At 45.3% G+C, this 14,582-nt stretch overlaps 1 protein-coding gene across 4 annotated transcripts in view; it reads right to left on the bottom strand.

Annotated features, from left to right (window-relative positions):
• Positions 1–14,582, bottom strand: part of LOC144175041 (retinaldehyde-binding protein 1-like) — a 42,893-nt gene that overhangs the window by 11,004 nt on the left and 17,307 nt on the right. For 3 of the 4 annotated variants that reach the window (XM_077704074.1, XM_077704075.1, XM_077704076.1), the window contains exons 2-3: positions 11,206–11,412; positions 2,761–3,012 (exon numbers count right to left, since the gene is read on the bottom strand). In XM_077704074.1, coding sequence (XP_077560200.1) covers positions 2,761–3,012; positions 11,206–11,344 — 391 coding nt within the window. In that variant the 5' untranslated portion in view covers positions 11,345–11,412. Of the gene's footprint in view, positions 1–2,760; positions 3,013–11,205; positions 11,413–14,239; positions 14,260–14,582 lie in introns of those variants that run through there. The other variant, XM_077704077.1, reaches the window with a different exon arrangement.

Below are 14,582 nucleotides of genomic sequence, written 5' to 3'. Positions count from 1 at the left end.
GGCGCCTAGAAAGCTTAGCGGTATGCTTAGCAAGGCACAAACCACTCTAGAAGTCCGTTACGGTTCCGTGATCCCGGTTCATCCGGGCCCCAACTCGCGACATGTGGGCACTGCAGGCGTACCACTCACTCCCATGGGGATGTGCGAGATGCATTTGGCATTAGAGGAGGCGATGGTGTGTGTGTGTTTGGACGCCTTTGTTTCGCGATGAAATTCGACGTTGTGCTTCTGTGGGTGGATAGTACTTCGCATGGTCTGAATTATCTTTCTCGAGCGACGTACGACTCAACCTCGCATGGGGTATGTGCAGTGTGCGTGGCTAAAAGCCATCTCGGCTTGTGCGCCAGAGTTAAGTGACTTGCTGTTCGTCCCCGAAAACAGTGCGCGACGTGAGTGCCGAATTTACGACGGGCAGGAGGAGGCAACCCATCGTCTGTCAATCGCAGTTCAGACTTGCAACGCATGTTGTGACGTTGTGTTCATTCGAAACGCATCTCTGGATTGTTTTGAAGTTGAATAAAATGTGTGCGTCAAACCGGGGCATTCGGCTCAGGGCGTTCTCTGCGATTGCACGAAATAAGTGCCACGGGGCTTCAACGCTTTCTTTGTGGAACGTACTCAGGTAAGAGAATATTCATGTCGTGTTATGGCCGTGTTGCATTCAATACAAACGGTTAAGCGTTTGTTTACACTTGTTTCGTTTGTCGTAAAATGTCCAAGCACTCCGGCACTACGCTGGCAGGTCATCAGCCGGCGAGCCGATGCTGAGCAGACGACTCATCTCTTTGCCGGAAGTGCGTGAAAAAGTCGCCCAATAGCAGGATGTATAGCTCATGACGAACATCTGGGAATCGATGACGTAGACATGTGAAGATGGCGGCGTCCAAAAACACGAAGGGAAGGGTGGGAAAAAAGCGACAAACTCTGCAACAAAAGTGTGAGCTTTCCGCTGCGCGTAAAAGAGTACTTGTCACAGATGACGTTGACGACCCAATCTTACTATTGCGCTAGTTCATTTAGTGCGCTCAAAATGCCTTTCAGGGCCCCTTTAAAAGAACATTAATAACCTTGCTCATGTACTTGTGCGCTACCTAAAATGCGCCAAAGGGTTTCCTTTAGCCAATGAATTTTACTATTTTTGTACCGCTTCAACAATGATAGGGCTTAGCAATCTAGTTTGAACATATATACAGTACACTTTCCATAATATCAAGTGGCGTAATTGAAATTTTCGGCTTATTGCAAGTGATGTTCCTGCCGCGGCAATTTTACGCGCAATTAAGCAGAACAAATAGCGCGATATATAGAAGCTAAATCTCGATATATCGGTGAAGTACAACTGATTTCGAATAAAAATCATAGAGCTGACCATCATCTCTCGATAAAATTCAATAATTACAATGGCCAAGGCACCGCCGTCCTCCGCAATATATGTCGGCGCCATTGCAACTGAGGGAGAGCACGATCTTGAAGCGGCAGGTCATCTGAGGCTCGCGCGAGTGTCCACGTACGCATCTCTCTATTTTCGAATCCTTAGCCTTCTCTGTTGCCCACAACTCCGTGTGAGCAGCTTACGTGGTGGACGCTCTAGTCTTCGAATTTAGAGGTAAGACTGAACTATCAGTGCACACTGCGGCACACGCTCGAATGGTCGAGGAACGTCAGAAAGGGGGACCTGCTGCGGACTAATAGCAATGCTGTTTATGTGCTTTCTGTTTAATTTAAAGACCGGTTCGATGTTTTTTGCTGGTACCGGTGGACATCGTATTAACAGGAGCCGACTTTAGCTGCTTTCCGTAGAGGGCCTTATCGAAAAAGTGATTTTTGCAGCGGTACGGCCTCCTGAATCGCTCCAACGTGCATGCATGGTTTCAGGCTTGTTAGTTCGTAACTGGTTGGACTTGAAACAGCGACAAAACAGATAGCACGAGCCCTGAAAGTGTAATGGAAAACACAACACGAGTCATGTTGTGTGTTCGTATCTTTTAGTTGATTTTGTTGCTAATTAGTTTAAGAACCGATACGTCGGTTTCTCGTTGAAACACGCGCATAAACACATTTTAAGGTCACAATGTACCACAATGAAAGTAAATATATCCTTTAGGGCTTGTTTTTGAGAGCTTTATCTCCAGTTTAACGTGATGATACTTTTGTGTCATGGTTACAGATTAATAAAGTGCAATATAACTAGCACAAACATTTTATAAACGTTAAAACTCTCCGCACCATCTGAGAAAGGCACCGGAACATTGTAAATTTGAAAATTTCTAGCGATTTATGTGAAGAGTTTTATATAAATGGGTACTCCAACGTTTAATTCCCAGTTTTTCAGCGTGAGCCTGACACCTGGAGATTAAATTTGTTGAGTTCCCGCTGGGTAGTAGAAGTGAACAAAAAATTGTCACCTCAGACTCCTAAGACACGGCGATTTCTTGGCGTAGCGGAAGTCTTTCACTAGTGTTTCAGCGGCATGAGGGAATTCTATTTGCACTATGGCAGCAAGTACATAGCTGTGAGACTATGTTGCAACGACCAGCGCCTAAATATGCACGAGGCAGGTTGTCCGAATGCCCACGACTCATACTTTTTTCTTTGGTTGTCACACAGTCACAGGCGCTGCTGGCATATCAAAACACAATCACAGGCCGCATGGCATATCCAAAATTTTGGTTAAACTTTTTACCAAATTTATACGAAAATAACCTGTAAAAGCATCATGCCCACCCCGTAACATCACAGGCAAAAAAGATAAACTCTTACCGCAGTTCAACATGATCACAATTCTTCCTTGGGGATCTTTTTTGCATGACGCGGTGAACACCCGATGCTTGGCACAGACAGTGTCGAAAGGGATAGAATCCGGAGTTAGTCCTCCAAATATTTCAGGCATGTCCCGTCGATACTTGAAGTACTTCTTGACGGTATCAAACGTTCTTTCCATATCGTACTTTCTAGCTCTCAGGAACTTAACCAAAAAAGCCTCGTCCATAGGGCAGTCCAGCAGAGGTTCACCTGTTACAAGAAAAAATAATTTTTTTTCACACAGTATGACACGTTATTGTCTGTATTTCGCACAAACTCAGCAGTTATACGTTTGAAGAGGTGGTGAAGAGAAAATACATTTGCCTTGGCTTAATTTTGTCGGCTTAAATGACCTTTTGATAACATAAATCCCTAATACTCTCACAATTCATTGCTTCTACAATTTAGGAGACGCCTTTGAAATTCTCTTTTTGAGGCGCATCGCAAGCGACTAGGCGCTCATCGTCGGGCGGAAGCGCAACTAGCAGTGACGTCACAGTAAGGGCATTCGAAAGTTAAACCAGTTAAACGCTCCTTGTGTGTGTTATTCTGTAGAGCTGCAGACCCTATATTAAAAAAAATGCATCCTTAATTCGTTGCTATAAACAGTTTTCTATCCACGTGGCCGGTGTCGCGACCGCTTCAGGTCTCTGGCGACAATTGTAGCAGAGTTCACGCTTACTGGCTGTTTGTACGTTTTGTAGCCAGTTTCCTTGCTGAAGCTCACGTTGTTTCGCCGAAATTTCTTCGGAATCTTACCTTTTTTGTATCAAATGGCACAACACTGCTCAAGACAAAAAGTGTCCTGTGTGCGATTTGAACTGGCGGCCGCCGGGCCACCCAGAAATTAAGTCAGACACTTTATCCACTACCCTATCCACGAAAGAACCGAGCGCGGTAGAAAACGGCGCCATAAAATCTTCTTCGCATTTGTAACCCAACCCTCCGGTGTTTTTTTTTCATACACTCTAATCAACCCATAGCTTTAACTACCAACTCACTGGTGTATGCTTCTGCAGTAAGCCAAAGCGGATCATACCCTGTGTTATGTGTGCTACGCGCGTGCGCGGTTTGGGAGAACGAGCGAGTCGCGGCAGCGAAGGCACTGCAACCAAACCACCCCATCAAAGCACCCCCCCCCCCCCCCCCCCCTTGTACGCCCAGCGAAGAAAATCGGTTTGCCATGGTTCAGGCAGCCACAAAAGAAACTCCCCCCGGGTATCGGAGGTCGAAGAGAGGGGACCCCGCATTCTTTTTTCTCGCAAAACTCACCTCGGTCGCTTTCTCAGTCGTCGGTCAGTGGCGTAGCCTGGTGGCAAAATTTGAACTATTTTCAAGCTGGCGGGTGTGGAACCGCCACCTTAACGACATTATTGGAGGAAACAGGAAAGCAATCGAACCGCGTGATGGTGGGTCTCGGCGACTCGGCGCTGTATCACAGCTTCTCGCTAGTTAGTTTTGCGCTTGATGAGTAAGCGACGGGTTGCTTTTAAGTTCCGACTACTCGAAGTTCCTTCAATAAATGTGTTTATAATAATAATAATAATAATAAGCCTTTATTCGCATCAGGTACATAACGCATACATGACGCTGGAGGCCCGCGGAAACAGCTGTCATAAAGGCAGCTTGACAAGGCCGCAGGCCCCCGCATTAGCAGCTTTAGGCAATGGTCAATAAGGTCATAAAATTGAACATAAAAAGTATAAACGATATAAAATGCACTCCAATAAAAATTGGGGGGACAAAGCGAAGCAACACATTTAAATTTACCGGTATGGTATTACAAAACTCGGGAATACAAGCCTCATGTGCCGAAACATGACACACGTAAAAATAACATCATATCAAACAGTTCACAACAAATTACGCCGGTAAGAAAGCTAGGTGCACAAATGTTTCTTTCAAAAAGATACTTTCATTCTGACGACAGTCATGCAGTTAACAGTTGTGCAGCAAGAGGTGCATACATATAGTAGCAAAAAGATAGGGTTGGTGAGACGGTTTTTCTGTTTTCGTTTTTCAGTTTCCAAAGTACTCGCGAAGTTTCCTGAAAGTAATTTTTTCGAGTTCGATGTTTCCCTGAAGCAGTGTATTAAGCATTCTTGGCAGCCGGTTTTTTAATATTTGTAGTCCGTATGTTGTCCTACATGATTCAACTTTCCATCTCTCGAAATGTCGCGTGCTATATGAGGTAGAGTGTTCCTTTAAATGCAGAGCATTTCAGTAACTCACGATGTCACCCGCGTTGACGTCCGTAGTCGTAGTCTGCACCACTCCTCCTACACTATTTAAAAAAAAAATACTATCCGGCGCCTGGTTTCGATCCCTCGACCCTGCGGGCGGAACGCAATGTACGTGATGCTCTACCCCCTGCGCTACAAAGCCGACACAGAATGGGAGGCTACGAACTCGCTTTATATCCTTGACTCATTCAAACTACGTCAAGAAGCTGCTGATACAACGCATTCACTACCACCAACTCCCCAAACACTAAACGTTAACGCAATACACCCACCCCCTATACGACGCATTTACTAGAGTCCCCCTCGCGGGGAGATGGGCCCAATTTTCTAAATGTATATATTATTGAATTGAAGTTGAAGCTCTTTTTAGGTTTGCTAGCTGGCTTAAAAGCCCGGTATTATTTTTCAGGTCTTGTTCATTTTGTTTGCATAGGCGGTAATCATAAGTCCTAGTAACAGGCAATACATTATAGGTGTCAAATAAAGGTGCAAAAGGAAAGTGCGCCGAGACATTGGCGGCAGCGCGCAAAACCCGTTTTTGGAGAATATGCAACTTTTGTGGATCTGTCTGTGTCGTTGAGGCCCAGATTAAATGGCAATAGTTGAGCCTAGAACATAATAAGGTGTTGTATAGTAACATCAATACATTACGTAGCAGTAAACTTGCGTTTCTGTATACGAGTCCGACTATTTGTGAAAGTGACTTTGCCAATCCGTTTATATGGTCGTCCCAGGACATGGTCTCGTGAAATATAACACCTAATGTTTTTATGCAGGGACCTAATTCAACTGGGTCTGATTTCAGAAAGAGACTGTAGTAAATACTCATTTTAAGCTTTCGCTTATTTATCTCGTCAAGTCAGAAGTTTCACGTTCGCGAAACTCATACTACAGGCTACGTTAGACAAACGTACGTCGGCCAGCTTGTTCAGGAATACCGGCAAGCAGAACGACAGTTTAGACTCGTGCGAAACAGCGTAAACAGTTTACAAATACCGACTTTACCGTAAACGTGGTTACTTCTGCCTGCGCCACTCGCCCGCGTTGATCAGTCGTATCAGGATCAGACTTCTCCGGTCAGTTGCAGGGCGAGTTTCATCATGGCGCCGATGTTAGCTTTACTGGCCCTCTGAGATCCCGCTCTATGCCGATATGTTGTGCAGACGAGGGGAACTGTGATTGGCTTCTTAGCAACATGTCACGACTGACTTCACGAGTTGAGGAGGAAAGCCTCGATGAAACTGGAACGGCATTTCTTTCCCATTTGCCGATATCGGGCAACGAAGCGGATACGCATTGTTTGATTATCAAGGTTCCACAGTTATAAGTATCCACATACACCGTTTGGTTGGAAATCTCTTCACGACCCCTTTAAATAAACAACAATCAAAGTAACTTCAGCGCCATTTCAATCGACTGAATTTTGATGTAAATCTTACTTAGCCAACCGCTAAAGACTGTTTCATTCTACCGATGTCCACATGAATTGCAAACTCTTACGAGTGCCTTCACCAGAGCTCGAGAGTGTTGAGATGATAAAATTTATGGCTGTTTCCTGCGTTATGAGGACACACGGGACAGAATTTTCCAAGGTTTCTATTTTTGATACGCCTGACTTATGTAAGTAACATCCAACATGTAGCCCTAGCATCGTTTTTCCATAATGCTATGTAATGAAATGTATCCTCAGGGCTAAATGACACTAAAAGGGGCGCGGAATTACAGTAAAAGGTCGCGGAAGTCTTGTTGTACAGTGGCGCAGAGAAAAACGTGAAGCGCAGCGTTAACACAACTACAAGCACTAGTGTACCAGTGTACTAGCACACGCACACACACACACACACACACACACACATATATATATATATATATATATATATATATATATATATATATATATATATATATATATATTTATTTCTGAGAACCCACCGGGGTGGCTCAGTGGTAAGACGTTATGCTGCTGAGCGCAAAGACGCGGATTCGATTCCCGGCCGCGGCGGCCGCTTTTATGATGGAGGCGAAAATAAAAAACGCCCGTGTATTCAACAGTTCGGCGCATGGGAAAGCTCCTCAACTGGTCCATATTAATCCGGAGCCCTCCAGTACTCATACCCTGTGTAGTTTGTGCGTGTTAAACCCCACGCTCAATCAAGAGGTTCGTGAGACCACAGCGCTAGGTAGGGTTTTTCTAAAAATGGTTATCATTATTGGCAACAACTCTGGCTGTGTAGGGTGGTCCCATTTCTGTGATTTTCTAGGTAAAAACGACTGTCTCACTGCTTTAGTGTTGTATATATTTATAAACATTCAGCGAGCTTAGTGATAGCGATTCGCCGCGAAGAAAAACACCTCGTGGGTGCTAAAAATGTTGTTCACGGAAGGTAGCACAGCGGTGCAATATATAAAAAGTCGCTAGGGATGTCTTGGACATGATCGAGAATGAGGAGACATTAGTTTTTTTTTTTTGGTCGAAGAATTGCGGTACGAATGTAATTGGACAGTAATAAACGACGTAGTTTTTAAATTATTACAAGTAACCTGCTAGGGGTAATATGACTGGAATTTCTTCCAGGAAAATAATTTTAGGGTAGATCGTGTGAAGGCCCATTTCAACAAACATGCAGCTTTATAACAGTTGCGGCAACCGACCAGGCGTTCAGCGCTGTTGACTATCTGGTCGATGAATAGTGCTTGAGTTATATTGGTCGCAAGGCACAAACACGGACGCCCGCACGCAATTACGTCTATACATTAAATAACGTCTGCGTCTTTCGAAATGGGCTGCCCGAGTTCACAAAGAAACTGAGCTACAAACTTTGGCATCATTAAGTATATTTCTCTATTATAAAATACCGCTTAGTGTAAATTATCAGAAAAAAAAGAAATCTTATCAATGCAAAGTACAAAACCCTGAGGCAAAAGTGTGCCTCTTTGCTGGCGCAGAAGTGTGCTTCAGTAAATTACACCCGTTAGTATATTTAATAGATTTTATACTTCAAAGGTGAAAATACTATCTAGTATATACACTGCACACGACATCAGTTAGGGCACACAGGAGAATGCGCGAAATCTGTGCTGAGATGACGTGAAACAGAAGTTGTTTTCGAAAGATTTACGACGTTTCTGAGTAATGGTTGCTTAGTAAAATACAGCAAATGCTGGTGAGAGAGATGCGGCGATAATTACTTGGTAAACATTTACTACCAGATGTATGAACGGGAATCACCTTCCGCATTTTATTAACTGCGACGGCAGAGATGCGAAGCGATTTTTGAAAACTTATCAATAATATAAACGCGCTTAGTGCTGGGTTAGTTATTATAACTACATTGTAAATAAACGGTCGGGCGAAGAGAAAACATAGACCATAGGCCATCGTTCCAAGCAAGCTGCTTCTTCTTTGTTCATTACTACTTCATCCACTTTTTCTGCATTCTCGCCCCCCCCCCCAAGCAAGATGCATACCCAATCCCACGAACCCCTAATTCAACATCCTCCCCCCTGCAGGAAGATGCCGTCCTTAAATTGTCGTCCAACACCCTCCGTCTCTCTGAGTACCGATCATGTCCGTTTTCCTCGCATCGTGTTTGCTGTAGAAAAGCTTGACGCAGTTCAGTGCTGTTCTTTTGGTCGACGTCTCCTCTCCGACCACCTTTTGTGGACGAAGCCTGAAGTCCTCCTTGAAGATAACCTTCTACAACTTTTGTCTTTGTCGTAGGGGTAGATGTTCCAGCTGGCATTTTTTGCAGCCTGGTCCTGCCTTTTCTTTCGGAAGTCCTTCCATGAAAGCAAGGGCGTTCCTGAAAATGGGTTATTTTTGCCGAACATTCTTGTCACGTGATGACACTCTATGTAGTACTTTTCTGGTACATTCAATTTGTCTGCACAGTCCATTCCTGCTGACTTTGAATGTTTGACAGAGAGTCTTTTGTTACTGTCTGGAGTCTTGAGGGAAGCATCTGTGGACTTGTCTGAAACGACTTCTTCGCTGAATGATTGTATGTTTTTTCTAAACCGGGTTGCTATTGCCCGATCGCACCAAGCCCTCCCGCGTGTAATAGTGACGTTCCATGTGGCACAGAAAAACTCTCTATTCTGTGACAACCACTCATGCCCTATATATTGGTCAGTGGTTTCCATGGTGACCGTTTGAGCTCCTATTTCAACGATCACAGTAGATTCTTCCACGATCTTGTTCTGGACGCCAACTGCGGTATCGGGCTCGACAGATGACGGCCTGGGCGAATTTCGTCGAGGAGAGGTGAACTTAGAGCCTGGGTAGTCGCGTTTGGAGGGGCCCGGCGGCATGGCAGTGTCGCTTCCACTTCTACCAGGCATACCTCCTCCATCATAGGTTAGTCTCGCCTCCCGTTCGTGTTAGTTTGGCGTAAGGCTGGAGTTTTGGAATATGTTTTCCAGCTCAAATATAGGCGAAGTCATCGTTCGGGGCGTTTCGTTTGCCCACGCTTGGACGTTTGTTCGTTCGGTCAGTGAAGTCTCACGAACGGATGGCGATTCTTCACTCGGGTACCTTGGACATTCCGTTCCCAGTGTAGCTTCCGCGAGCACGTTGGTCGGTTGTTGGAGCATTCCATCCAACTTTTCAGTAGATTTTGCCCGTAGCACCTCCTTACGGGACAGAACGTTCCGTTTAGGGGCTGTATCATTGCTCGGTAAATTGTTAACGTTAAGTATGACGGACGTCGTTCCTTGCTTTGGGATTGAGTCCCACCGAGACATGGTACTTGGCAGCGCTTCAGCGGCGGCCTTGCGAGATGGCTCCGCTGCCATCTTGTCCGTTGTTGGCTTGCTGGACGCGTCCGTGATAGAAGTGCGTCTTCGAAGCTGTGACAGCCTACGGCGCTCATGGCGGGTCGATGGTTCGATGCGCAACGGAGTACTGCCTTGCTGATGGCAAGAGTGCTCGAAGTTACCAGCGCTTCCCTTTTATGTTCGGAATCCGGAGATACAGGCTTGAGAATTTTTCGCTCCCGGTTTCTCCCTTGTGCTGAGCACAACGCTTTCCGTGTAAAAATAGACGATTCCGGGGGCGTTGGCTGGCGACTCGGCTGCTGTGTGTCCCTCCCTCAGTTCAGCCCCGATTGGCACCCTCGTTCGCGTCGACTGGAAGGGGAGCAGCCTGGGTCCACCGGAGATTCCTTGAGGTAACGGTATGATTCCGGCCACTGGCGCTTGCAGAAGGCGTTGTAACCGTGGTTCAAGTGAGAACATTTTAGAGCGAAGTTCGGCCAGCATCTCGATGGCCAGGTCGTTGTGCTGGACTAGAGCTTCTAGCCTGGTACCAGCCGCCGTAACGCGTGGGGCAAACTCACCGTAGATCTTCACGAGTTCGGTGTTGCTGGCAAAGAGTCGATCGTGCATCCCGAGGAGTTTGGCAATGCCCTTTTCGTCGTCAAGCATGCTGCGAGCCTCATTTAGTTGTCTCACTAGTCGGGGTAGTCTCGTCGGAAGCTTCATTTTGAAGGCTCCATCGTTGTGGCTTTCCTCTCTTCACCCGTGTCGTTCAGGGCCATACGGTTCAGGCGATTCCTCCCCCACTCGCAGCACGAGGAGGCGGAGTAGACAAAAGATGAGGCCCTACCATTTGTGCGTAAAGAGAAAAGACGTTTCCGCACGGGATTTCGGCACCAAATGTAAAGAAAGGGACGGGCGAAGAGAAGATAGACTGTGGGCCACCGTTCCAAGCAAGCTGCTGCTTCTTCCTTTACTACTACTTCATCTTCTTTTTCTACAATAATGAAATCATACGTGACGGAAAAATTTGTACTTACTTAATTTCTTGATAATGAAAGCAATACCAAGCAAGTCGACAAACAAGAAACAATTGGTTCTAGATATTTGCAGTGAATTTCGCAGAACAGAGTATTGCATATTGCTAAAAACTAGGCATAAAACTTATTCTGTAATTACTCTCATCGTGGACTAGCTTCAAAACGTTCGGGTGTCTGACATCAAATATCGGAATTTCAGCAGGTGCTTCAATCTCAAGAAAGAACGCGTTATTCTTTTGTAACTGCAGCTTTGTTTGGGTTTTGTGTTCGTTAAATTAAATTTTCTCTTGTTTACCGAGAACACCAGACTTTAAAAAGTCACAATATCTGTTGCAGCTAGCAAGGCGTGATTAGCACGTTCTCACCTGAAATCAATTCACGCAGTTCATTCAAGGCCCGCTGCTTCATCTCCGCAGTTTCTCCAAGCTCACGTCGCGCCAACTCTTCCAATTCCTTAGATCTGGAGCCAGCGTTGCTGATCACCGTACTATTCCACTCCGTCATGACAGAATTGGCATACGTGTGTGGTTCCTATGGAGTTCTTGAGCTTGTTTGAGAAGCACACTTGCTTGCTGCAAAGGAAAAAGACCCTGTTACTGTTAAGCACTTAGGAATAACGGGGTGCTCTGAACCTCTCCTCGTTTGAGTACTCATCACTGTGTTGAACCTTAACTGAACCAGTGTTCCTTCCGAAACTGAAACGGAACAAGTGGGTGACGTCTGAATAGCAAGCGACAAAACCTCACGCGACAAAAGGGTAAGCGACAAAGGAGCACAGCAAGAAAAATTGGGCAGCGACTCAACAGCACAGCCACAACAGCAACGGGTGAATAGCGTGTGTGCGCCTTTATGTGTGCGCCTAAAGCGAATGTTGCCTACTGTTTTAACAAGTGTGTTCCTTTCGACTGTTGTGTTCTATGTGTGTGTTCCTGTTTGCTTTTTCTTTCTCTTTCTCGGAAAGAAAATATACCGATTTCGCCGCCTTCGGAGAATGCCACCAATTGCTTTGCTCACTGGGGCAGATACTTGACGAGCTTAGGCACAAGAATAAAATTTGTTTTTTTTATTTGCTACTACCTTTGCGCTATTTCTTTATATAAATACTATGTCACACCGTTCCACATACCACAAAACGCTCAGTATTACATTTCGTAAGCTTACACTCGTTTTTCTTTTTGTAGTTTGTTTTAACACGGCATGTAAATTTTTGGGTCATTTATTTGAGGCATGATTTGTTTCTAAAACTAGCCAGGTCTTGAAAAACAACACCAAATAGTTTCTAGATTTCTTTGAGAAGTCTTAAGCACAACGGCGCTTGTTCATGTTTACTAGCTAACGCCTGACTAACAGCCGTCTGTCATATCACAATGACTCAATATGGCATGCCCCAGCTGGCCTTGATTTCGTGCAGAGGCGATGGTTAGGATTCCCTAGCCGGGCCTGACTAGCGTCCGACCGGAAATGTTTTCAATCATGGTACCGGTTTTTTTAGGCAGGGAATAAATATAGCAGCCATTCGCGAACTGAGTGGGGCTAACTACTTGAAACGTTTTGTAGCTAATACACCTCCCAGACGCGTACGATGTGCTTCCTGAAACTTTTACCAACCTAAACACTTAAATTGAGAACCCTTAAAACGACGTCCTGCGCAAATAAACCCATGAATGTGAGCACCCAGAGGCAGCCCAAACTGACGGAGTACCGTCCATGCCACCTTTTAAGTCCGCACTAGAATTTTTCCCTACGCTCACTTGACAGTCACAGTGACAACATAAAGAATTGTGTGCAAGGCCACCTGGCATTGGGTGAAGCGACTGTAATTTCTGCAGTTTTTAACCGACCGGTAAACTCCAAAATAATGTGTAGTCCTCGGCGATGCAGTAACTCTGGTGTTGTTCGAGTGTCCTTCCCCACTGCTCATACGCCAACTACAATCAACAAAGCCGACGCCATGCCCTCTCTATACTTGCCGAAAGAAATCTATTGAAGGCTCAAGTGAAACATTTTACGCGTTCCATAAAAAAAAAACTCGGGCTTACGCTTAAGTGCCGTATGAATACTGGAAGACGCGTCAAGGACAGCTGTCGCACCGAAAGGACGCCTCAGAGACAGTCGGCACAGCGCGTTTATTACGAGCGGCAGCCCAGAACTCCAGCACCGGGAATGTTGATGTCGATGGTACCGAGAAGCAGATGAGGTGTGATAATATTATGATTGCGGCTGTGGGAAGCAGATGAAGTGGAACATCACTGAATCTAAATCGCACCGCTGCACTTTCATGCGTCTTTCCATCGGGCGTTACAATTGCGCATAGATTGTTGCTCACGATATTTTTATTTCATCATTGGCTCACTTACAACGGTTATAAAAACACTGGAATTTTATTGCGGCACACGAGCATACAATTCGGGAAGAAAACGCGGATCAGGAAAAGGCCTATTTAAAATGCGCAAAAATTTAAGGTTTTCCGCGCCTTTAAGGCGAATGTTTTGGAAGAATAAATGCCACTACATTTTATACGCACGATGTACGGGGCTACATGCACGTATACTTCTATAGTAGATAGAAGAAAAAAAAACTTTCGAGGGATTTTTTCCCGTTACACAAATTGCCCAAAAAATTGGCCGCTTATCTGCACACGCCGCCGCGAACGTAGTCGAAGAACGACAGTCTTTTGCCATTTCGGCCACGTAAATGCTTCTCATGCCTCTCCTGCCCACCTAAGATGCTCTTTCCCTCCATTTCATTCCTCCCGCGACAAATACGGAGGAAATCTCCTAAGCCAATTTAATTTTCCCGCTTTCCACTTGCTCGTGTAATCTATAGAAACCATTTGTTATTGTTGAACGTGGAACACTGCCAGGAGTTGCCGGCTCGCGAGAGATCTCTTTATATATTTTGGGTCAGAATATTGTTTTCACCGCGTATTTGTTATTCGCTGTAGAGAATACCCAGCACACATTTACTTTCAATTAAAGCAACACTACGAGACCAAGTGTGTATTGATATTTTGCCTTAAATAGGTCTAATGAATTTGCTTTTGCCCAACAGTGTTGACAAGTACGAAGTATGTTTACAGATTGAGCGGTTCGGATAGGGTTTGCCTATATAAACTTCTCGTTCAAGAACCATTTCAACTTTTTGCCGGATGGCTGAATCGAGTGACAGACAGACAGACAGACAGACAGACAGACGGACAGACAGACAGACAGACAGACAGACAGACAGACGGACGGACGGACGGACGGACGGACGGACGGACGGACGGACGGACGGACGGACGGACGGACGGATGGACAGGCAGACGAAATCAGCATCTGGTTAATTATCCATGGCCACTACCAAATAGAATAGCATAAACGACAAGAAAAAGGCCAACAAAGTCGCCTTTTAACGTACCTACGTGCTCCCTTGAGTACACAGGTATTCCAACGCTTGACACACGGCTACAACAACTATCACGAGAAGCGTACATCTGCTGCTATAAAGGCCCCACCCACGCACAGAACTCAATCTGAACAGTGGATTAAGTTTACTCTTTTTCTTTCATGTTGTATTTTTTATTTTTGGTTTATGACGTTTATTTTTAAAAGAATGCGGTGCTACGGGGCAGACGTTTCCCTGAAAGATAATCAACTCCACACAACGCGCCGCAGTAAAAAAAAAAAAAAGAAAAACCGCAAATTCGACCGCCAAACGCAGCAACCTGACTGCTCAAAAAAGTCGGCTCCACACACCTGTG

The sequence above is a fragment of the Haemaphysalis longicornis genome, unplaced genomic scaffold, assembly GCF_048455015.1.
Source record: "Haemaphysalis longicornis isolate Haplotype H1 unplaced genomic scaffold, Haemaphysalis longicornis Haplotype H1 scaffold_3, whole genome shotgun sequence".
In the NCBI taxonomy this organism is placed as follows: Eukaryota; Metazoa; Arthropoda; class Arachnida; order Ixodida; family Ixodidae; genus Haemaphysalis; species Haemaphysalis longicornis.
This window is presented reverse-complemented; position numbering and strand designations above follow the sequence as displayed.